Source organism: Bos indicus, chromosome 10 (assembly GCF_029378745.1).
Source record: "Bos indicus isolate NIAB-ARS_2022 breed Sahiwal x Tharparkar chromosome 10, NIAB-ARS_B.indTharparkar_mat_pri_1.0, whole genome shotgun sequence".
Taxonomy (NCBI): domain Eukaryota; kingdom Metazoa; phylum Chordata; class Mammalia; order Artiodactyla; family Bovidae; genus Bos; species Bos indicus.
In genome coordinates this window covers 35,890,524-35,914,798 of record NC_091769.1, presented here as the reverse complement: position 1 = coordinate 35,914,798, position 24,275 = coordinate 35,890,524, and the positions used below count along the sequence as shown (strand labels likewise).

Below are 24,275 nucleotides of genomic sequence, written 5' to 3'. Positions count from 1 at the left end.
CTCCTGCCTTCAATCTTTCCCAGCATCAGGGTCTTTTCAAATGAGTCAGTTCTTTGCATCAGGTGGCCAAAGTATTGGAGTTTCAACTTCAACATCAGCCCTTCAATGAATATTCAGGACTGATTTCCTTTAGGATTGACTGGTTGGATCTCCTTGCAGTCCAAGGGACTCTCAAGAGTCTTCTCCAATACCATAGTTCAAAAGCATCAATTCTTGGGCGCTCAGCTTTCTCTATAGTCCATGACTATATACATGACTACTGGGAAAACCATAGCCTTGGCTAGATGGACCTTTGTTGGCAAAGTAATGTCTCTACTTTTTAATATGCTGTCTAGGTTGGTCATAGCTTTTCTTCCAAGGAACAAGTATCTTTTAATTTCATGGCTTCAGTCACCATATGCAGTGATTTTGGAGCCCCCCAAAATAAAGTCTGTCACTGTTTCCATTGTTTCCCCATCTATTTGCCATGAAGTGATGGGACCGGCTCAGAAAGCTGAGCGCCGAAGAATTGACACTTTTGAAATGTGGTGTTGGAGACTCTTGAGAGCCCCTTGGACTGCAAGGAGATCCAATCAGTTCATCCTAAAGGAAATCAGTCCTGAATATTCGTCGGAAGGACTGATGTTGAAGCTGAAACTCCAATGCTTTGGCCACCTGAGGTGAAGAACTGACTCATTGGAATAGACCCTGATGCTGGGAAATATTGAAGGCGGGAGGAGAAGGGGACGACAGAGGATGAGATGGTTAGATGGCATCACCAACTTGATGGACATGAGTTTGAGTAAACTCTTGGAGTTGGTGATGGAGAGGTGTCAGAACCAGCTGAACAATGAACCGACCTGAGGGAGCAGTACCGCAGAAGAATAAGGAAAAATAAGACTCAGAAATAAAGTGGGGATCAGGGGGCTGATGCCATTCACAGGCAAAAGCCCAGATCCTAATCCTTGCATGCCTTTTATTGTTAACATCTACTTCCTTGTACATGCTCTAGAGATATCTGTTCTTTACAATCTCAGATTGGGGATAAAGATATAAAATGCATAGTCCTCAATGTCAAACCTTCAGGCCTTTCATGACTCTGTTTAGCCCTTCAGCTAGTGACGCCCTTTCTCAGCAACTCCCTTAAAGGCTCTGGTTATGGAAACAGTCACTAACGGTTTTCCATCAGTCACATCAGTACATCAATAGTTTGTTTTCAAGATATTTTTCCACAATGTACTTTTTACTTCTCCGAGCCCTTCACCTGGGGTGATGAGAAAATCATTCTTATTTTTCAAAGAAGCCCTGTTAATTATAGTAGAGGCCTGTGCATAGCCTATTCCCTACAACAGGGAGGCCTGGTGTGCTGGAGTCCATGGGGTTGCAAAGCGTTGGACACACCTGAGTGACTGAACTGAACTGATGGGATCGGATGCCATGATCTTAGTTTTCTGAACGTTTAGTTTTGTCAGGCGAGTTGTATGCTCCTCGGTTCTGTCTCGTCACAAACAAAGAGTTGGAGTGATGGACATTAAAGCCCTCGGCGTGTCACAGCTCTTAGGTCTTGGACAAACTGTGTTTATAGCTCTTAGACAAATCAGTGTGACAGCTCTATTTTATTTAGAAGATAGCAGGAGAATCCATACTCGAAGCGTGAGGGCATGCCAACCCAGAGACACTAAGAGAGTGGAGGAGCGTGCCAGCGGGCAGGGGAGGGGGAGAGAGAGAGAGAGTAAGAGAGAGAGAAAGAGCGCAGGCGCAGGGTGGATGAGGGGAGAGAAAGTTCTTTGGCTTCTCCTTTTATGTTTTTTCTCCACCTGGGCCTGCCCTATGCAAATTGGGCTTCGCCAGGAGTGCTGTTTGTTCTACCTGAGGTCTTCACTCCAGTCCTCGGACCTTCCTTTGACCTTCCTTTGTTCTATTTTCGTGGGCTTTTCCCTTCCTTGTGTTTTAGCCACCGCCATTTTGGACTCCTTTTGCCTATTCTAACTACCTAACAGTTTTAAGCCAACTTTTTCACTCTCCTCTTCACTTTCATCAAGAGGCTCTTTAGTTCTAATTCACTTTCTACCATAAGGGTGGTGTCATCTGCATATATGAGATTATTGATATTTCTCCCTGCAATCTTGATTCCAGCTTGTGCTTCGTTACAGCCAGCCTGTAAAGAACATATATAACTTTAATATATAAGTTAAATAAACAGAGTCATAATATACGGCCTTTACGTACTCCTTTCCCGATTTGGAACCAGTCTGTTGTTCTGTGTCCAATTCTTTTTATTTTTTTTTAATATTTTTTATGTATTTATTTATTTTTTTCCATGTCCAATTCTAACTGTTGCGTCTTGACCTGCATACAGATTTCTCAGGAGGCAGGTAAGATGGTCTGCAATTCCCATCTCTTGAAGAATTTTCCACAGTTTATTGTGATCCACATAGTCAAAGGCTTTGGTGTAATCAATAAAGCAGAAGTATATGTTTTCTGGAACTTTCTTACTTTCTCTGTGATCCAACAGATGTTGGCAATTTGATCTCTGGTTCCTCTGCCTTTTCTAAATCCAGCTTGAACATCTGGAAGTTCTCAGTTCCCATACTGTTGAAGCCTGGCTTGGAGAATTTTGAGCATTACTTTGCTAGCATGTGAGATGAGTGCAATTGTGTGGTAGTTTGAGCATTCTTTGGCATTGCCTTTCTTTGGGATTGGAATGAAAACTGATCTTTTCCAGTCCTGTGGCCACTGCTGAGTTTTCCAAGTTTGCTGGCATATTGAGTGCAGCATTTCACAACATCATCTTTTAGGATTTGAAATAGCTCACCTGGAATTCCATTACCTCTACTAGCTTTGTTCGTAGTGATGCTTCCTAAGGCCCACATTCCAGGATGTCTGGCTCTAGGTAAGTGATCACACCATTATGGTTATCTGGGTCATGAAGATCTCTTTTGTATAGTTCTTCTGTGTATTCTTGCCACCTCTTCTTAATAGCTTCTGCTTCTGTTAGGGCCATACCATTTCTGTCCTTTATTGTGCCCATATTTGCATGAAATGTTCCCTTGGTATCTCTAACTTTCTTGAAGAGATCTCTAGTCTTTCCCATTCTATTGTTTTCTCTATTTCTTTGCATTGATCATTGAAGAAGGGTTTCTTATCTCTCCTTGCTATTCTTTGGAACTCTGCATTCAAATGGGTATATCTTTCCTTTTCTTCTTTGCCTTTAACTTCTCTTCTTTTCTCAGATATTTGTAAGTCCTCCTCAGAAAACCATTTTGCCTTTTTACATTTATTTTTCTTGGGGATAAAGGTGGAGAGATAGGAAATCAAATGGAAATCAAAGTCTTTGTAGACCAAAAGTAGAGAGATTTCCTAAGACTAATTAGAAGTCATTGAAATATTAGAGGAGAGTGTCATTCAATATATAAATATTTTTGGCACACTGTCTGAATTGCAGGATTTTAGTTCCCCAACCAGGGGTCAAACCTGAGCTGCTGGCAGTAGGAGCCCAGAGTCCTAACCACTGGACTGCCAGGGAACCCCCCCCAATTTATATTTTAAAATATAATATTTTAAATATATTTATATTTATATTTTTTAAAGTTTCCTCTGGTTACTCCATGGACAATGGATTGAAGGGGAGCAAGAGAGGGATTGGAAAGAGTTGGGAGGCTACTCTAATCATTCAAGTGAGAGATTATGGTGGCTTGGATGGAGAGAGGCAGACATATTTAACACCATTTTTGAAGGCAGAATCTCAGGACTCAGTGCTAGATTGCATGTGGGAGAAGGAGGGCTGAGGGGCAGAGAGATCTTAAGGATGACTCCCAGGCTTGAATAATCTTGTGGGTAGAGTTGAGAGAGTTAATTCTTAGGTAGGTTGATAAAGAGTCCAAGGTCCTCAAGGAGGAAGGGGTCTGGGGCCCTCAAGGAGGAGAAAGGGGTCCAGGGCTCTGGAGGAGGAGAAAGGCACAAACTTTTTTTTTCTACATTGCTTTGTCTTAGTCACATAATACATTTTTTTCTTAAACTCTGAGTTGTTATGACAACAATCTTTAAGACTAACTTTCTTGAAGCTCAGAGCTAATGATTATTAGCTTATGATTAAAGCTAATGGTTATTAGCTTCCCTGATAACTCAGTAAAGAATTTGCCTGCAATGCAAGAAACCCTGGTTTGATTCCTGGGTCAGGAAGATCCACTGGAGAAGGAATAGGCTAGCCACTCCAGTATTCTTGGGCTTCCCTTGTGGCTCAGCTGGTAAGGAATCCACCTGCAATGCTGGAGACCTGGGTTCTGTCACCTACAAATTGGCACTTACCAAGAGCATTGCCAATGACTGAACAACAAAGGCATTTGCCATCTGCCTCTATGGAGAGTGAACCCCATGCTGCTATAGCTGTTGACCTTCAAAAAACCCTGAGGGAATTCAGGGTGGAGTGAGGCACTCTGTGCTCCAGGGAATCTGCTGGGACAGGTCTTTAGATAGTTGCATATTTTTAGGAACAGATTTTATGATCTCAATCCTCAATCTCTTCATATCTAGAAACGAACTAAATCCTGTCATGGTGACATCAGATCCTCATGAATAACAAAAAACCTTTTGTAAAAATGAGTGCTTCATGGTATTGAACTCCTCCTTCACCAAAACCTTATATATTGACCTTCCCCCTCTGCTACTTTGGAGCAGTCTCTCAGAGCTATCTGAGATGCTGCCTCCTAGGCTGCAGTCCTCATTTTGCCCCAAGTAAAACTTAACTTTCAACTCTCAAGTTGTACATCTTTTTTCAGTCGACAGTTTGATCCCTGGGTTGGGAAGATCCCCCGAAGAAGGGAAAGTGAAAGTGAAGTAGCACAGTCATGTCCAACTCTTTGCAACCCCATGGACTGTAGCCTACCAGGCTCCTCTGTCTGTGGGATTTTTCAGGCAAGAATACTGGAGTGGGTTGCCATTTCCTTCAGGAGATCTTCTCAACCCAGGGATTGAACCCAGGTCTCCCGCGTTGTAGGCAGACGCTTTACCGTCTGAGCCACCAGGGAAGTCAGAGAAGGGAAAGGCTACCTATATCAGTATTCTGGCCTGGAGAATTCCATGGACTGTATAGTCCATGGGGTCGCAAAGAGTTGGACAGGACTGAACGACTTTCACTTTCACTTCAGTGATTAAATAACAAAACAACTCATCTTGTTCAAAGGTATGTTTTTCCTTAAGCCCTATACTAATGATTATATGATTTAGAAAAGACAGAGGAACCAGAGATCAAATTGCCAACATCCGCTGGATCATTGAAAAAGCAAGACAGTTGCAGAAAAACATCTATTTCTGCTTTATTGACTATGCCAAAGCCTTTGACTGTGTGGAGCACAAAAAAATGGAAAATTCTGAAAGAGATGGGACTATCTGACCACCTGACCTGCCTCCTGAGAAATCTGTATGCAGGTCAGGAAGCAACAGTTAGAACTGGACATGGAACAACAGACTGGTTCCAAGTTGGAAAAGGAGTATGTCAAGGCTGTATGTTGTCACCCTACTTATTTAACTTATATGCAGAGGACATCATGAGAAATGCTGGGCTGGATGAAGCACAAGCTGGACTCAAGATTGCTGGGAGAAATATCAATAATCTCATATATACAAATGACACCACCCTTATGGCAGAAAGTGAAGAAGAACTAAAGAGCCTCTTGATGAAAGTGAAAGAGGAGAGTGAAAACGTTGGCTTAAAACTCAACATTCAGAAAACAAAGATCATGGCATCCGGTCCCTTCACTTCATGGTAAATAGATGGAGAAACAGTGGGAACAGTGGCAGATTTTATTTCTTTGGGCTCCAAAATCACTACAGATGGTGACCGCAGCCATGAAATTAAAAGATACTTACCCCTTGGGAGAAAAGTTATGACCAACCTAGACAACATATTAACAAGCAGAGATGTTATTTTGCCAACAAAGGTCCGTCTAGCCAAGGCTATGGCTTTTCCAGTAGTCATGTATGAATGTAAGAGTTGGACTGTAAAGAAAGCTGAGCACTGAAGAATTGATGCTTTTGAACTATGGTGTTGGAGAAGGCTCTTGAGAGTCCCTTGGACTTCTAGGAGATCTAACCAGTCAATCCTAAAGGAGATCAGTCCTGGGTGTTTATTGGAAGAACTGATGTTGAAGCTGAAACTTCAATACTTTGGCCACCTGATGTAAAGAGCTGATTCATTTGAAAAGACCCCGATGCTGGGAAAGATTGAGGGCAGAAGGGGACGACAGAGGATGAGATGGTTGGATGGCATCACTGACTCAATGGACATGAGTCTGAGTAAATTCCGGGAGTTGGTGATGGACAGGAAGGCCTGGTGCGCTGCAAGTCCATGGGATCGCAAAGAGTCAGACTGAGCAACTGAACTGAACTGAATGATTATGAAACACTATGTATCTTGCTCAAGGTCATGTTTCTCCTTCCTAACAATAACATTCTATTAATCTTTTAATCCAAAGTGTATGTTGTAAGAGTGTGTGTGGTAATACTTTTCTGTTGTTCTGAAAGTGAAAGTGAAGTCGCTCAGTCGACTCTTTGTGACCCCATGGACTGTAGCCTACCAGGCTCCTCCCTCCATGGGATTCTCCAGGCAAGACTACTGGAGTGGGTGGCCATTTCCTTCTCCAGGGGATCTTCCCGACCCAGGGATCGAACCCAGGTCTCCCGCATTCCAGGCAGATGCTTTAACCTCTGAGCCACAGGGAAGCCCTAGTGATTAGTTCTAATTTTGTTAATTTAAGATGTATGTTGTAGGAGTGGGTCTGGTAAAAGCATATAAGGCCTTGATAAGACTAGGAGTGGGACACTCTCTGTCCCCCTCCTGATGTCTATGTCACAATAGAACTTCTGCCACACAAAAGCTCTGAGTGATCAAGCCTGGTTCCTGGTCCCAAAACTAAATCTTCTTCTTCAGAGATCATGAATCTGACATCAATCACTGTAAGCTATCAGAGTCATTATTTTGTGTTGGAGAGAGATTAAGAGTTCAGTTTTGAGCATGACAGACCTGAAATGCCTTTGAGACATTCAAGCGGGGTTGTCAAGTAGGCAGTTGAAAACATACCCTTTGAGCCCAGAGGAGAGCCTGGATTGGTTATGGGCATGACTGAGGGACTAACACACACACACACACACACACGTATTTAAAACTGCAGTGTTGGATGAGATTACCAAGGGAAGAAATGTACAGAGAGCCTTAGGACCTAGGACATTGATGCCAGTACTCAGAAGTTGCAATAATAAGAAGGTGCCAAGCCAAGAAATCTGATAAAGAGGTGCCAGAGAGGTGAGAGGAAAACAAAGAAAGAGTGGGGTCCTAGAAGCTAAGAAGGAGGAAGTGGTAAACTGCTGAGGAAGGAAGTGATAAACTATTGAAAATAACTCAAGACTTCCCAGGTGGTCCAGTGGCTAAGACTCCAAGCTCCAGATGCAGAGGCTCTGGGTTCCATCCCTGGTTGGGGAACTAGATATCTTACATGCTGCAACTAAGAATTCACATGCCTCAACTAAAAAGATCTCGCATGCTACAAAAGACCTACTGCAGTTAAATAAAAATAAAATAGCTATTAAAAAAATAAAGGGCAAGCAAGATGAGAATTTAAATGGATCCATTTAATTTAGCAACAAAGAAGTCATTGGTGAGTACAAAATCCTGCAATGAATAAACTCATGCGTATGTTTTCTCATACACACACACAGAAGTCATTGGTGAGTATTAGGAAGAGGAATTCTGGTGGAGAGGCTGGAGTGGAAGCTACCTTGGAGCAGAATGAAGAGTACATGAGAGATGAGGAGGCAGAGACGGCAGGTGTCAAAGAGAGTTTGTAAATGGACTAGATCAATTGGGCAGTAACTGGAGGTGGGTTTTGGTGGTCAAGGTAGAACTTTCTCAAAGATGTAGATACTGGTGGATACATGTGCTTATGGGAATGAGCCAGCTGAAAGAAAAGGATGCTTCAGAAGGAAGATGGGATGATCAAAGGAGCAAAGTCAGAGAGAAAGGGGCAAGGGAGATGGTACCTAGAGCAGCATCTTCAGACTCCTTTGTTCATATTCCTTCACAAAATATTTATTTTTAAAAGGTACCCTCTTCATTTTTGGTTATTGCCTAAATTATTTCATAATTTTGAATAACTGTAAAGGACACTTTTTCTGCCTGTTGTATATGCTCTGTATTTATTTCTAAACTTATTTTTTCCCTTGATGTTTCATTTTAGGTAATTTCTATTGCTATATCTTCAAGTCCACTAATCCTTTTGATCTAAAACTTCTAAACTGTTGATTTCATCCAGGGATTTTTTTTTTTTAAATCACAGACATTTTAGTTTTCATCTCTACAAGTTCAATGTGGGTATTTAAAATATGTGCTCAGTTGCTTCAGACTCTTTGTGACTCCATGGACCATAGTCCACCAGGCTCCTCTGTCCATGGGATTTTCCCAGCAAGAATACTGGAGTGGGTTGCCATGCCCTCCTCCAGGGGATCTTCCTGACCCAGGAATCAAACCCATATCTCCTGTAACTCCTGCAGATTCTTTACCTGCTGAGCCATCAGGGAAGCCCCATTTTCTTTATACATATATATTCTCCAAGTCTCTACTTAAGCTATGTGACCATATGGAATACAGTTATGATAATGTTCATATGTTCTTGGCTTTGCTCTCTCAAAGACTTCCTCAAGCAAAACATTCTCAAGTAGTCCTTTTATTTATTTTTTTATAGTGCAGAAAATGGTGCCAGAGTAGTAGGAGTCAGAATGAAGGAAGGGTCACTGCTGGAGGGGAGAGATTTCTGGCCAAAGACTCCTTCTTAGGCTGATCAATATGAGGAGAGGGAACTTATGAAGAAGGAAGCTCTTGAAATTGACTTCCAAGCTATCTATATCTACCTATCTGCTATAAATCATTGGTGGGGACATTAAGTGCTTCCTTCTTTGTAACAGAAAGGATGAGGCGAGAAGCCAGTAGGAGCAGGGTAGGTAAGCTGGGGACTTGGTGCCTTGAAGGTGAGGAAATTTCTATCTGATGCCTCCAGATTCCATTATGAATAATGAGTTTTTTGACTACTGAAAGTAGGTGTGCAGAGAGGTAAAGGGCATCTGATGTTGGAAGCAAGAGGAGAAAGTATGAAATGACTGCTGCAAAGAACTGAAACTAGTAACTAGAATGGAAGCAGGCTAGGCAGAGCTGAGGTTACAGGTGAGGCTGGGATCATGAATTCAAATCCACATCAGTCTGCCCAGCTGAGGGATTCTCTTTAGTGATTTTGAAGCTCTAATCTGTTGTCTGTGAATTTGGTAAACTGTTGATCATCCCCTTATGTTGAGGTATAACATGAATAACCACACAGAGGCCTGATGATCACGATAAGTTTATCAAGGTCCTTCCAGGGCTCTTCAGCACAAGGTGGCTTGGGACAGCCCACCATTTACATAGCACGCGGTGGCTTTCTTTTGTTTCTCATCTTCCCAGTGAATTGAGTGACAACTTCTCCTAAGCATAAATACCTCTACACCACCTTGAGCTACTGTCATCCCTGTGAACAAGGGTGAGGGTAGAAAGGGTAAGGAATGTCTGTTTTTTCCCATTCCCAAGCAAATCTTGATGCATGTCATGGATGCCAGAGAGCTCATAATTGCCCACATGTATTATCAAAGGCCAAGATAAGGCCACCACAAAAGAAAAGATCAGAAACTCTCCAATGTATCTTCTTTCCTGATCCCCTCACTTGCCTTGTCATGGACTGGAAGGAGAGGAATGAGTTTGAGGGGGCTAAGGGCATTTGGCTTATAAATCTCTCGTGAGATGTCTCTTTCAGAATCAGGCTCAAGCTGAGATACTGCCTAAATATCATGGTATAGGGTAGGCCCTGTGCCTGTAAAATCTAAGATTTACCAGTCAACTCAATCTCTGACATTGTCACCAAAGTGCCACAGCCATGGAAGGATGGGTTTTCCCATAGTAACAAACTATACCAAGTTACATTTTTAAAACATACAATAACACATACTCATGCTCTGTGTATGAGTTCAAGGATCTGTGGCACAAATAGGAGAAATGACTGCAAGTCCCAAATCAGTGTTAATGCAGTGTCTCAGTGCTAAGGAGCCATTTCTTGAATTTTCCAGAGCCTCACAGCATGCTTCTAAGCTTCTCTCTATGTGTGTCCAGGGCCATACACTCTGTAACCACCATAATGATGATAGTAAATCTTTTGAAAATACTTCAAATTGCTTTCCAAAGCTGGGGCAAGGGGGACTTTCCTGGGAGTCCAGTGGTTAAGACTCTGCACTTCCCCTACAGGGGACACAGGTTTGATCCCTTGTTGGGGAACTAAGACCCTGTCAAATAAAAAAAAAACACCAAAGTTGGAGCTAGAGATGCAGGTGGGATTACCCACTGCTGTGATGCCTGCTGTTGGTTTGGGCCACTCCAGGTTCGAGGTGCTGACTGGGATTACACTGAGTTCTTCCAGTCCTTTGGGCACGCTGGTATAAAGAACAAATCCAGTCAGTACTTTGGCTGCTCCAGCTCATCTGCCTTCCTGAAGGGTTGTGTGGCCCTGGCCTGTGAGAAGGGCACCCAGAAGTCCCCGAGGAGGGCTCTTCGTTGTGCTCAGATGATGCCCACCCCATCCATCCCTTCATACTCTCTCAAACATGTCAGTGGTTGTGTTCAGGCCTAGTTTCTGAAGCCTCAGTCCCAGACACCAATGTCTCCCCCTATAAGACACAAAAGAGGGTGTCAGGGAGCAGGTTCTTTTGGTCCAGGGCCCTGCTGTCCTCCTACATCACAGGGCAGAAGCGCTGCAGTGAGTCACTGAGAGGCAGCTACAACGATGGAGTCAAGGCCAGACTTCCGCTCATGTTCAGGAGGAAGGGCTCAGCTTGTCCTCCCTCTGGGTGATGATCCCAGATGACCAGAGCTCTGCCGACCTGGCTGTGTGATAACAGGAGACAGTCTGTAGTCAGGGAAGCCAGGACTCAGAGGCGGATGAGCAGCCCTAGGCCAGAGAGGCTGAATTCCTCTCTGACGTGAAGAGAGGTCCCTCAGAACTCCAGGGAGATGGTCCAAGTTAGTGCTAGTCACTGTCTCTCCTTCCTGACACCGGGAGTCAGATGGGCATCTTTATCTTGCAAAGCCGATGTACCTGTCATTCCTGCCCATGGTCTTCTGGCACTTCCACAACTCCCATATCTCATTGATATCGCCATATCCCACTTCTTATAAGTTGGCGTGGGAGGTAAGTCTCAGGTATATATATATATATAAAAAGCCCAAAGCCCCGAATTTGCCTCCAGTTCTGTCTCTTTGGCCCCAGAAAAATCCTTCCCCTCTGTGATGCTCATCTGTAAAATAACCTGGATCAGTGGTTTTCAAAACACATTCTTCAGAGCCACCAAGAGCTTTCAGGGTTCCCCAGGGTCCCCTGAGAGGCACAGTAAAAAAGGAGGCTGACCTGGCTCTGGACTTCCCCACCCCCAGCACCCAACAGTGTAGTTGCTTTTTCTCAGCTTTATATGCAGTGTTTCCACACAAGGATTCTTTGAACAAAGGGTCCTGAGCCTCCAAAGTTTGAGAACTGCTGAAACAAATGATTGTTAAGGTCACTTCCAGACTGAGATACTGAAGCCCAGCTCAGGAATCCTTCCTGGTTACCAGTCCTGGGTGCTTGAGCTCCAGCAATGCTCATGGTGACAGGCATATGGCCCTCAGCAAGTGCTGTATGGTGCCATCAGTGACCCACTGATGCCTACATGTATGGGGTGGGGGGGCTGTTTCCCCAGCTAGAGGGTGAGATCCTTGAGGGCAGATGTCTGATTTTCCCTCCATGCCTCTGTCCTCTTATAGTGCCAGAGGTGGAGTGGTGCTCAGTAAATTTGTTGATGTTCCAGGTGTCATGAGCTCTCATGTGAGATAAAACCTTCCAGAGAGACCCTTTGCTTTGGGGAAGGAGAGTCAGCCTTTTGTCTGCTGAGTGCCCCTAGAGAGACCTGTCCTTTGGGAACCAGAACCCTGACCTGCGAAACACCTTCAGACTGCCATACCCCCAAAGAGGGCAGGCCTGAGTTCCTGCCTTAACTGGATTCTGCTCAGCCTCAACTGCCCTCAGTGCCTCTCCTGGCAGGGGCTCTCCGCACACTGAAGCCATGGACAAGGCCTTCTCCTGACCCTGAACTTGGGAATCAGATCAGCTTAGGTGCCTCATGGATGGTAGGCATCTCACCTGGAGCTGGAAGGAAGCCCAGGGGCTATGGGGAGGAACTCCAGGCTTGCTCAGAGTGTAGCTTCTTCTGCAGACGGAGGCCTAAAGTGGTACCCAGAGGCACCTCTGAAGACAGGTTGTTAAAAGGTGCCAGAGCAAAGATCAAGACAGCTGTAGGCCAACGTCCCTTGGGCAGGTAAACAGGAGGACAGTGGGAGCTGCTGTGGAGTCAGTTAGGAAACCTGCTCTGCCACCCACTCACTATGGGACTTTGTGAAAACAGATAACCTTAGTTTTGCAACCTGGGGGCCAAAGGACCTAACCAACTACAGGCTACCTCACACAGAAGTGGTGAGATTCCCAGGACACAATGGGTATGGAAGTGTTCTGCAAACCAAAATAGGCGGGATGTAAAGGATTCTTACTGGTGTTAACAGGGGAGAGGACACTTCCATGCCAGAGCATCTTCCCATGAGGGACCGTTAGCAATTCAGGGATGCTCTGGGACTCACCATCTCTCCACCACCTACTTTACTCCCAGAAGCCATCTTTGCTTGGCTGGCACCAATTTCTTGACAGATTGGGTAATGTGAGGGGGGTAGACCATTCAGGACAGAGACCCCAGCCCAATTATGACTCCAAGAGGCTCTCCCAAAGAAAAGGAAGTGTCCTGATAAAAAAAAGCCTCTGAAAAGTGAGAGAGGCCCAGGAGGCTGCTGAGGTTTCCCAGGGCTCTTGGTTGATGAAGGGGCCCATAGGATCCCAAGGACTGGGTCCCTTAGTCCCACTGACCTTCATGCCCCTTGGCATGGGGGCCAAGTCAGCCTCCCCTGATACATGGAGCTGCACACATGACCTTTGCCCTTCTAGAGGGTGGGTCCTGGTTGGCACTGTGGGAGCAGATGAGCCCTTCACAGGTCACAAGGAGAGCTTGGCATTTCACTCCAGAGACCACCCCCCTTATCAATCCTCCAGGTGTGGGGAGTAAGCAGCAGCCCAGACCGGGGCTAGAACACCTGGCAGGGTTTAAAGTCCACAACTGGAGAGCGAGACCTCCCCACGCTGATGTGGGGAAACACTATCAGGCTCTAGCCTGGTGCTGCTCTGGCCTCATCATCCCTGACAGGCTCTGTGCCCCATTCGGGCCTCCCTGGGCCTCCCTCAGCTACTGTAGCCTGAAGTGTGGGTACTGGGCCTGCGGACCCAAACATCTGGCAGATCTGGTTGGCTGTTGGGCAGCACCACAGGGCTGCCATCCCCCGGCCCCCCACGGCCTTTCCAGGACAAGCTACTCTGGTGTGAGGTGGGCAGAGAAGGGTCGTAAACAGTCTCCTTGAGCGCCAGCCACAGTGTGTCCCGCTTCTCATTGAGCTGGCCCCGTTCAGGTACTGTCTGCTCAGCTTCATCCAGGTCCTCTGGGGAGGCACCCACGGAATCTGGCACACGGGCACTGGGCTCAGAGGTGCTTAAGCAGGTCTCATCAGAGACGCTGAGCCCCTCCAGGGTGCTGGCTGAGGAGCAGAGGCAATCAGAGGGCTCTACGACCTGGGGCTTGGGCCTGGGAGGGTGGGCTGGGGCTTCTAGTGAGGCCTGCACCAGCTCAGCCTTCTTCCCTGGGGAGTTCTGCCTGGCCCGGGTTTTGGGGCTGGGTCCAGCTTGCTTGTAGGGAGAGGAAGTCTGCAGGGCCGGGCACTGACTGAAAACTGCCTGGTGGTCCAGGAACAGCTCTCTTGGGGATGCAGGGCCTGGCGGGGGCCGGGAGCAGTAGGGGCCATCATGCAGCTGTAGATCTTCAGAGAGCACTGAGGGCCGGTGAGACAGCTTGCTGGTGGCTGTACTGGTGTCAAAGCTGGGACTCCGGCGTCGCGCCAGCGGCTGTAGCTCGTACTGCTCTGAGCAGGACCCGGGTACCCCTCCTACCGGCCCCGGTCGTGGTCGACCTGCCTTCTCCCCACCAGGCTCCCCTGTTCCGGAATCCCACGGCAGGTGTGCACAAGGCCAGAGGATCTGCCCACAGTTCTTCTCTGGTCCAAAGAAACAGCAGAGAGATTGGAAGAAGAAGCTGGCGAAGCCGCAGCTGACGCACTTCACCATCATGAGGACGATGCCCAGCTTGCGATAGAGCAGCACCGTGGCAGGCAGCATGAGCACGCCGGCTGCAAACAGGGCTGCGGCCCCCACTGCTGTGGCGCAGCTGGTCTGGCGCAGTGAGAAGGCCACTCGACTCAGGCGGTCAGGGTGCGGGCACAGGTGGTAGGAGATGCAGTAGTTGACAGTGAAGTCCACGGAGAGGCCCACCGAGGCAGAGAGGAAGAGGGCCTCGGCAGTGTTGAGCTGCCACTCAAGCAGAACCAGGAGCCCCACGGTGAGCAGCACGGTGCCTGCCACAGCTGCCACTGAGAACAGGCTAAGTGGAACATTCCAGGTGCCCAGCAGCAGTGTGGCAAAGGCCAGCGCCAGCGCCAGGCCCAGCACCACTGCAGGCTCGGTGCTTAGGCTGTGCTGCAGGCTGTACAGCTCTAGACGGCTGGTGAACCAACCCCGGCGCAGGCCAGGGGGTGCCCTCCCCAACTCTGCTGCCAGCCAGTGGTTGACCTCAGTGTAGAAGTGGTGAGCCTGGCTATAGTCTGGACTGTAGGGGCAGTTGGTCTGGAACTGCAGGACCAGGGCAGCCAAGCCGCCCTGGGTATTGAAGCGGGGTCCCAGGTCCCGGGGGCCCTCCGGGCCTTGCTCCAGAGCCATCATCTTGAGGCAGTGCAGGAAAAGCTGCGGGGCCCAGGGGAAGCCCGAGTGGCCACAGCAGAGGCCCGGCCCCAGGCGGGCACAGCCGGGGCTCTCCATCCAGTGCTGGAGGGCCTCCACGAAGCACAATGTGGGCCAGCCCTCCGGCTGGGCCCCGAAGAAGCTTTGATTCCGAGCTCCGTGGCAGAGGGCTAGCAGCCAGCGCTGGGCCTCAGGACCGCTGGCTGAGAAGGCAGGGTCGCTCACCAGCGAGCTGTTGCTGCGAGGGTCCAGGGGGTCGCCCGTGTCCACGGGCAGGATGCCCCACACCAAGACCACGGGCATGTGGCCGCCCTCGCCCTGAGGCAGCCGCTCAAACAGAAACTGCTGACGGTACTCGGCGTCGAAGCGCTCGAAGGGGTGGCTGGGCCGGAAGACTTGGCCGCGTGGCGGCGGCAGCGTGGGCAGCCGCAGGCGGGGGCTGACGCCTGCGATGTAGGCGCCCCCAGCCGCCAGCGCGGCGAACCAGCAGATCCAAATGTAGCGGAACTTGATGACCCCGCAGGGCAGGAGGCGCTGGAAGAGCAGGCGCGAGGTGCTGGCGGCCGCCCTCCGGAGGCCGCGGAGCCGTCGGTGGAGTGCCAGTGCCAGTCGCCGGGGCGCGCTGCCGGCCCACGGGCCACGCGCCTGGGACGCACAGCCGCGCGCCAGGTAGCGCTCGTGCAGCACCGCGGAGGAGGGCAGCCAGGCCAGCGTGAGCGCCAGGTGCGCCAGCACAGCCGTTCCCATGTATAGCGCGAAGCAGCGCACGGCCGGGAGGCGGCTCAGGTAGCTGGCGTAGAAGGCCGCGCCAGTGGTGAGGCCCGAGACCAGCAGCAGGTAGCCGAAGTGGTGCATGGTGCGGCGCACGCGCTGCGCCAGCCCCCCGGAGGGCAGCTGGCTCTTGCTGAGGCGCCAGAGGTCGAAGAAGATGAGGGTGTGGTTAGCGCAGACGCTGCTCAGCAGGACAAGGGCTGCCAGATTGACGAAGGGGAAGTAGGCCATCCGGAAGGCCACTCGGTAGAGAAAAAAGGCAACCAGCAGAGAGCCCAGCACCCCCAGCAGCACCATGAGCGTGAGGAAGAGCGAGCGCAGGTAGAGGGCGATGCTGAGGAAAATGGCGGCCAGGGCCAGCAAGGGATACACCGTGTCCTGGGCCAGGTAGTGCCTCAGCAGTTCCTGCTTGAGGCCCAGGTCCATGCCGGTGACGGACGTGTAGTTGTCGGAGAGCCCCCAGGGCATAGCGAGGCGGTCCAGGTAGATGCCCATCATGGAGGCACCCTTCAGGGTGGGCAGGAAGAGCAGGCTGTACTTGAGGGAGGGCACCTGGTAGTCTGCAGTCTGGGGACTCAGAAAGTCCCTGTCCAGCAGGAAGTGCAGGAGTTGGTAGACAGCACTGCTCTGGGAGCACTTGGTGGGAACCTGGGTACAGCGTGGGGGCTTGTCATTTCCAGGTCCCAGACAGGAGGGCACCAGGGCACCACGGTGATAGTAGAGGGCACAGGCCCGCAGCAGGGCCAGTGTTCGCGTTGTATCGGCTTGAGTAATGTCTAGGCAGGAGGAGCGATTGGAGAGCACAGCCACAAAGTTGCCCAGGGACCAACTTGGGCAGCACTCGTTGGCTGCTGTACGCTGGCACAGAGCCCCAAAGCTGGGATGGGAGCGGATCTGTAGGGCACACACAGCAGGAGAGAGCTCAGGGGAACTGCTGGAGCCCAGGTTTCCAAGCACTATCCCAGGCTCTCTCACCTCTTTTGAGGCAGCAGGGCAGAGGCAGAGAGGTATCTTGACCTGACTGGTCAGGCCCCTGTTCCAGCAGCTACATCTTGACTCCTTTAAGGAGGAGCCTCAGGACCTTTTGAAAATCCCCGGGCTCTGAGGGTCTGTCTCCCAGCAGCTATGTCTTGGCACTTCTGGAAGCAGCTGACTCTTCACTTTCCTCTCCCCTACAACCTGGAGCCTCTTAGCAGGGTTGCAATAATTTTCTAAGCAGGGAATGTGTTTTCCTAGCCCAGCCTGGCAACCTTGGTTCAACTGTATTTCCTTATGATCAGGTCCCTGGTGTCCCTGGCTCTCCCCAACCCCACCAAGCCCCGGCACCTCCTCAGCTGGCTCACCTGGTCATGTTCCATGCGACACATAGAATGAATGGCGTGCAGGTTCCACAGGCTGCCCGCTGAGGTGGACATGAACACCAGCTGTGCGTAGCTCTTCTCTGCAACACACGGCCCAGAGCTTAGTGCTTTGGCCCCAGATCCTGGGCCCACCAAAGGGAAGATGCTTACTCTGGACCATATGAGGCTCAGATTCTCAGGAGCCTCAAACCTGTGCCTGGCTGCCTGATGCTGGGCCTACATCCCTCCCCTGTGCCACACCCCCGTCCAGCTTGACCCTTCCTGGCTGGAGCAACTGAGACCTGCCTCATCCTCCCATCTGTAACCCTACTTCCTTGGTTTGAATGTGACTGGCCAGTCTCCTTCCCCTTCTGTCTGCCCAGATTTGTTCTCCTGGGCCCTCCAGTTCTAGTAGATGGGGAGAGGGAGAACCACCATTAAAGCCAGGAACCGGCCAGGCTGCAGCTTACCAGGGGGGCCACAGAAGAAGCTGTCCTGCCCTCTGTCCTCCAAGGACTCCACCATCCTCCAAGGCCGGACCATCCCCTCTTGGGCACTGCTCCAGGGTGTGGCAGGGCTCAGGGTGGTGTGGGGGTTTGAGCTAAGGTGGAGAAAAAATCTTTACCAGGCACTCTCCAGAAGGTGAGGGGCTCAGAAGAGGCCAGATGCCATTGCCTAGGGGGTTCCATCAAGGCCCTCTGACCTGCCTTTTTTTTTTTTTTTTTTACTTTTTTTTGCCTGCACTACATGGCATATGGAATCTTAGTTCCCCGACCAGGGATCAAACCTGTGTCCCCTGCAGTGGAAGTGCAGAGTCCCGACTGCTGGATAGCCAGGGAAGTCCCCTGACCTGTCTTTGGCTCCTCTCTGGAGACCTCGTTCTATTTCCGGTTGCCCCCAAAAGTGGAAAGATGGGAAGCCATTACCTGTTCAGCTCAAGGTCTGGGGAAAGGGAAAGCAGCTTCCTGGGGCCTGTGAGGGCCTGCAGTGCTCTCCAGACCACTAGCTTGCGCCCAATGTCCGTGTCCCGAGGCTCAAAGCCCTGGAGGGAGGAGGGCAGAGAAGATCAGACCAGAAAGAGGGGGAGTTCTTCCTTCTCAGTTCTGCTCCTTTGGGTCCCTGGAGCAGGGAGGGCTGGCCTGCCTGGCTGTATGGTTGGACCCGAGGATCACCTCTGTACCCTTTCTGAGCTCTCACTGGAGAGTCCACTCCCAGCAGGACCACTCCAAAGTTCTGCCCCAGATCGAGCTGAGGTTGTCAGGCATGGGGGCCCCGTCCCTCCCTGTGGCCCCTCACCAGTAAGGGCTTGGAGAAATCAGGTAGCTGGCCCCCCAGCAGTCCAGCCAGGGTGCAGAGGAGGATGAAAGCCAGACACAGCAGCAGCACGGCCACTGGGCACTCCGCAATCAGCTGGGAATAGCTGGGAAAGAGGAAGAGATCCCCCATGAGTTGGCGTTGGGCATGGCAGCAGGGAATGGGTGAGCTTAGAAGCCACCAAGAAGGGATGGTGGAGCTAAACTGGGCCTGGTCACCCCATGGGTCCAGAGAAGGCCCAGGCCTACCTCTTTGGCATCCGGAAGGCCCGTTCCTGCCTATGGGAGAGAAGAAAAGACACTTGCTTGCTAGAGTCCTCTTGTAAGGTGGGAGGTTGGAGTAGGGGTAGAGGGTAGAGGAAGTTGGCATCGACCCTTGCAAGCCTCCCCACTCCCAAGTTGCAACCCTTCCTTCCTCTTCCCTCCAGGCTGCCTCCTCCATCAGAGACAGGAGACACTTGGGTTGCCTCCTAGGGAAGGAATCTAGACCTCAGGGAGTTGGCCCCACTTTGAAGCCCTGCCCTACCTTCCAGGGCAGCTGGCCAGCTACTGGACTCCTCCTTACCTGACGCTGACCACGTGGTGCTGCACAGATGCTGGCTTCCAGGTCCCATCACGCTGTGAGGGGGCTGGCGAAGGGCTGAGGCTGCAGCCATGGGAGCACAGTCCTGCCTGGTCCCCAAGCCCTGGCAGGGAGCTTCCCCCCCGGTACTCCTGCTGTACTCGGGGATAGGTAAAGTGAGCAGGGGCCAAGGGGCTGGACGGGCCCACAGGCTGGAGGGTGGAAGTTGCTGGTGGTGGTCCAGAAGAACTGGAAGGGTCCTCAAGGGGGCAGCTGTGGAGGGAGCAGCTCCTCTCTGGGCTGGCCTCCGGGGCCACAGCCTTGCTCTGGGACCTGGGGGAGGAGGAGGCAGGGAAAATGGGGGTGGGATAGTGGTGGTCCATACCATGCCCCAGCAGTGTTCAGTGAGCTGAGATGGATGGGGCTTGGGTTTTTCTGTTACTGGTTCTGGCAGGAGGCGACGAGGATGGGGGTTCTGGGTCTACACCTCCAGCCTACTTCTTGGGGTTCATTGTCTCATTCCCTCATCGGTCTCTGCACCCCCAAACACATATGATCTTAATTTGCACCTTTAAAAACCGTACAGGGGAAGTACTTTCCTTTTATAGATTTGAGAACTGAGGTTCAGTGAGCCCTGAAGAGCTGGGCCTTGAGCCCAGCTCTGTCTGCTGCAATCGTCTCTTCATTCTCGTCAGACGCTGATTAAGCACCTGCTGCACTTCTGTTCCCACCTTAAAAGCCAGGGAAAGTTTGGCATAAGCAATTATTGCCTTTTTTTACCAACCCTAGGATTTTGGGAAGAGGTTTGCTCTGCAAGAGTGTGCACAGTTGGGAAAGGGAGTTAGGACCCCCAAGGGACTTGCCAGGAAGGAGTCAGCAATAGATTCATCTTTCCAAATTACTCATGGGGGCAGTATTCTGTGCATGGACCCAGCCCCACTCCTTGGGTGCAGGAGGAGTTGAAGTCCTACCCCAGTGGCAGGATTGCTAGACCTAGGACAGAAGATGGTCACAGAACCAAGTGCCTGAGGGCCATGGGTGATTCCCAGAGGGTTCTGGGCCCACCAGTGAGTCTCCTTCCTTCCATCCTCCTGGCTCACCTGGCCTGCTAGAATTTGCATAGCTCCCATGGAACAGCCAGGTGTCTGCTGATCCAACCCTGGCTTCCAGTCTTGCCTGCTGCACTGCTGAAGGGGCCATGGGCCAGGGTCCTGGCTGTGATGGCAAGTGGACATTGCCCAAAGAGGCTGGGTTCTGCCCAGAAATCAAGTAGAGGAACTGAAAAAAAATAAGCTCCTTCTCTTCCTGCCAGAAAGCTGGGTGGCAGACAGTCGAGGGGGAGGGGATAACCCTCGTGCTGAAACTAAAATGAGGGAGCAGTGGAGGTGGGATCCTGGCCTCATCATCCTTTAGCTCTGGGGTCTTGGGAAAGATACACAGTTCTTGGAACATTGACATCCTTGTCTGCTGAGTCGGGGTATGAGAATAAGGTCCCCCCTCTCAAGTTAGTCAGAGAAGGCAATGGCAACCCACTCCAGTACTCCTGCCTGGAAAATCCCATGGACGGACGAGCCTAGAAGGCTGCAGTCCATGGGGTCGCTGAGGGTCGGACACGACTGAGCGACTTCACTTTCACTTTTCACTTTCATGCATTGGAGAAGGAAATGGCAACCCACTCCAGTGTTCTTGCCTGGAGAATCCCAGGGATGGGGGAGCCTGGTGGGCTGCCGTCTATGGGGTCGCACAGAGTCAGACACAACTGAAGTGACTTAGCAGCTTAGCAGCAGCTCAAGTTAGTATGGGAATTAACTGAGGTAAGATCTGTGAGGTGCCTGGCATGGAGCCTGGCATGTGGAAGACATTTGCTTTCCTGCCTCTTCACACTCAGTGCTGCAGGAAGTGTGTAGATTAAGAAGTATATTTATATTTACAATTTGAACTCTTTAGGCACTTCAGATAATATGTCTCCATTTGAGAACTTCTCACGCCTTAAGAATCTCTCTACATATATAATTATAATTACTTTTCTTTTTTAAATATTTATTTGTTTCTGGTTGTGCTGGGTCTTAGCTGCAGCATGTGGGATCTAGTTCCCTGACCAGGGATAGAATCCAGTCCCCCTACATCAGGGGCATGGAGCCTTAATCACTGGACCATCAGGGAAGTCTCAGTACTTTTCTTTTTGTTATCAACAGCTGCATTAGAATTTATCTCATGATTTAAACCACTACTTCTTCTTCTTCTTCTTCTTTTTTTTTTTTTTACTAACTCTACATTTAGAAAAATAGGAATTTGACTGAAGTTGTTTTCAAGCAAGACCTCAGATGACCCCATAAAGTTAATGATATAGCAACCAGTGTCCTGGCAGATAAATCCCTTGTACATCCATCCCCATGGGCCAAAGGGAAGCTGGAAAAATGACCTGGGTTTCATATGTATAAGTGGGGATATCTATTTCTTTAAGATTTTTATTCTGCAGGTCTTTTCTGAGCACTTGCCACATGCTGGGCACTGTGCTTGGTCTGGGTTGGACCCTGAAGGCATGAAGGTGACCCATTTTATTTTGTATACATTTTTGGTTGCACCCTGTGGGGTGTGGATCCTTAGTTCCCAGATCAGGGATTGAACCCATGTCCCCTGCCTTGAAAGGTGGAGTCCTAACCACTGGACCACCAGGGAGGCACAAGGTGACCCATTTTAGTCTTGGTCTCACTCTTTAGAGTAGGGCCTGCTTTCCAGAGTCAGGAGGGTGGGGCAGCCAGGGTGCCTATTTCAGCTGCCCATGATCTTAAAGCATCACTGAGCTTTGGGCTTGTCTTAGGAGTCAAGTCCCCACTTGGAGTGTCAGTTTCTTTTTCATGAAGGGAAGCCAGCACTCCAGGGGGTAGTGGCTGAGAAATGAAACTCAGTCCTCCTTAACCAGCCTACCAAATCTCATCAGCGCCCCCCTTGCTTAGCAGGCTCCTGTTCAAGGGGAAATTAAGTCTCCACCATTGGTTTGCTTCTACTGGGATCTCCCTAGCCCAGCCCCATCCCTTTTATCCCTCTCCAGGAACCTAGGATCAGCTGTCTGCCTTGCTTCCCCTGGGGGCTTTCATTCTCACCCTCAGTTCCATGGCTCTGCCTGGGATGAGCAGTTTCCTGGGCTGCTTGCCTGGGCACATTGGCCTGTTGGCCAAGTGACTGGGGCAGGTAGGAAGGTCAATGAAAAGGGAAGACACAGGTCTGACTCATGGCCATAGAAGTCAGGGCCTGGCTAATAGTGCCCCAGACCCTCACTTGGGAGCCCCATAACGGGCAAATATACAGGAGTATTAACCATGCCCCAAGGCCACAGACATATAGCTATATGAACATCCATGTGATCAGGCAGAATGGTCAGGACAGATGAGGGAGTTCCAGTTCATGCCACTAGGAAAATAAAAAGTAATTTTAAAGATGCAAAGAATTAACTGTTTCAAGTTGCCCTGTTGTCTTTACATTAGTAAATGTGTGTGTGTGTGTGTGTGTGCGCGCACACGCGCACACATGCACGCACATGACTGCATGCATGCGCTGTCTTATTCATTCTCCAGGGTGCTGCTTAGTTCAGCAGGAATTTTTGTTTCTTGGACTGAAATGAGTCCCTTTGCCTGATTTGTCCAGGGTCTCTGGGGAGGGGCAGAGAGGGGCCAGAGGTCTCAGGGAGTTACTAGAAGACAGCAAATAGTTCCTGTGTTCAAGTATGAGCCCTATGTGCAGGGGAAGTGAGTAGTCCAAGATAAGGCTGATCCTGGGCAAAATATCTGAGGCAGCAAAAGACTCTCCAGCCCCTTCTAGGGATGCTCCTGGCCCCTGCCCTGTCACTATCTCTGCCTTGGCCATCCTTGGCTCTTTGGTCAGGCCATAGTGCCAGGCAGTCCCCTGGTCCAAGGAGCACATTAATCCTGTCTCTCATCCCATCGCAGAAAGTTCTGTGCCTTTCAGTCTGAAAGGTGGCTAAATCTATCCAGGCTGGTTTGACAGTAGAGGGAAGGAAACATTTCTCTCTGCTTGTGGGATCTCTTCTTCACTCTGAGGTACAGGTTATACATTTAACTGGGGCAGTCTGGAGATAATGTGTTCACCTCTGCTTTTGCCCCCAAAGAATGTTTCCTATTTCAGTCCAGGCAGGAGAGAGAGGCAGCGTCATGTCAGGTGAGGGATCCTGGGGGCGGCAGAACAGGCAGGGCACAGAAATTGCGCCATATTGTTACCTGGCTGGGCTGTTCCCTCACACATATGGTGGAGGAAGGGAGAGGAGAGGCACCAAGATCTGGGCCCTCAGCAGGAAGGTGTTCCTTCTGTCTTGCCAGCCGGGTGCTCCTTCAGGGAAGGTACTGACCGTGACCTGAGTCTCAGAGCCTGCCAACCCATCACATCCAAAGAGTGCAGGTGGCTGCCACACGTGGGGACTCCAGCCCACACGTGCGCAGCTGGCCATGCGGGGCGGCAGACTGGAGACTGATGGTGATGGACAAAGACAGACCCTAGTTTGGCGGCCAAGTGTCTGGCGTCTCCCTAGGACATACACCTTGGCGAGTCCATCTACAACACACACGCACCCTTGAGCACATTGACATGCTAGAACCCGGACTGAGGTTGCTGCAGGCTTGGGGCTTACAGAGAAGACGTGGGGGCAGGGCCTAGAGGGAGGGGTTCTGGAGGCCGGAGGGGTGGGGGGAACTCGGGGTCTTAGAGGTAAGGTAGAAACAGTGGGTGGGGCAGGTCCCGGGGGCAGCGAGGGCGAAGGGGGCTGATATTAGGGGGTATCAGGGAGAATGAAAATCGGCAGAGAGAGGGCGTGGCCAGGGGGCCAGGAGTCTGGAGGCGCCAGAACGGGCTCTGGGAGGGTCTGGGGAATGAATGGGGCGACATATGGCGGCTACTGGGAATATCTGGGGCGCGGGTTCTGGGAAGGACTGAGAGAGAGCTGGGTCTGCGGAACAGTCCGCCCCTACCTGTCCGGGGAGCTGCCTTCTGGGGCCAAAAGCTCCCCCTCGGGCCGCTGCTCCCCTTCCGGACCCGGGCCGGGAACCGGATCGCTGCTGCTGCTGCTGCCGCCACCACCGTCCATGCCCGTGGGCGGCGCCGCTGTCCGGGCGCCGGTGCTGAAGCGGCGGCGGCGGCGGCGGCGGCGGCGGGTTTCTGCGCATGCGTCGACGCCAAGCGGGCCGGTCGCTGGGCGGGGCCGAGGAAGAGCTTGGCCAATGGGCGCGTCACTGGGGGGCGGGGACAGAGACTTCCCGCCGCGGCGCTGTAGGAGCTGGGGGCTCCCTGTCTTTAAAATATCCCCCGAACGTTGTTGTGG

General features: G+C 50.7%; 1 protein-coding gene across 1 annotated transcript; it reads right to left on the bottom strand.

Annotated features, from left to right (window-relative positions):
• Window positions 1-9,346: 9,346 nt before the first annotated feature.
• Window positions 9,347-24,103, bottom strand: DISP2 (dispatched RND transporter family member 2). Its single transcript, XM_019967814.2, has 8 exons — window positions 23,926-24,103; window positions 18,950-19,279; window positions 18,634-18,663; window positions 18,368-18,491; window positions 17,998-18,113; window positions 17,542-17,672; window positions 17,075-17,172; window positions 9,347-16,625 (listed from the first exon to the last, which is right to left on the bottom strand). The coding sequence occupies exons 1-8, from the start codon at window positions 24,039-24,041 to the stop codon at window positions 13,359-13,361; spliced, it is 4,212 nt and encodes a 1,403-aa protein (XP_019823373.2). The 5' UTR covers window positions 24,042-24,103; the 3' UTR covers window positions 9,347-13,358.
• Window positions 24,104-24,275: the final 172 nt, after the last annotated feature.

What these genes read in the sequence shown, in the direction of transcription:
- DISP2 (XM_019967814.2), bottom strand. Translation starts at nt 24,041, where the DNA reads ATGGACGGTGGTGGCGGCAGCAGCAGCAGCAGCGATCCGGTTCCCGGC. An exon ending in ATTTCTCCAAGCCCTTACTG is followed by an intron (nt 18,114 to 18,367) that starts GTGAGGGGCCAC and finishes TCCTCCCTCCAG; the next exon opens with GGCTTTGAGCCTCGGGACAC. An exon ending in CCAGACCTTGAGCTGAACAG is followed by an intron (nt 17,673 to 17,997) that starts GTAATGGCTTCC and finishes TCTCCACCTTAG; the next exon opens with CTCAAACCCCCACACCACCC.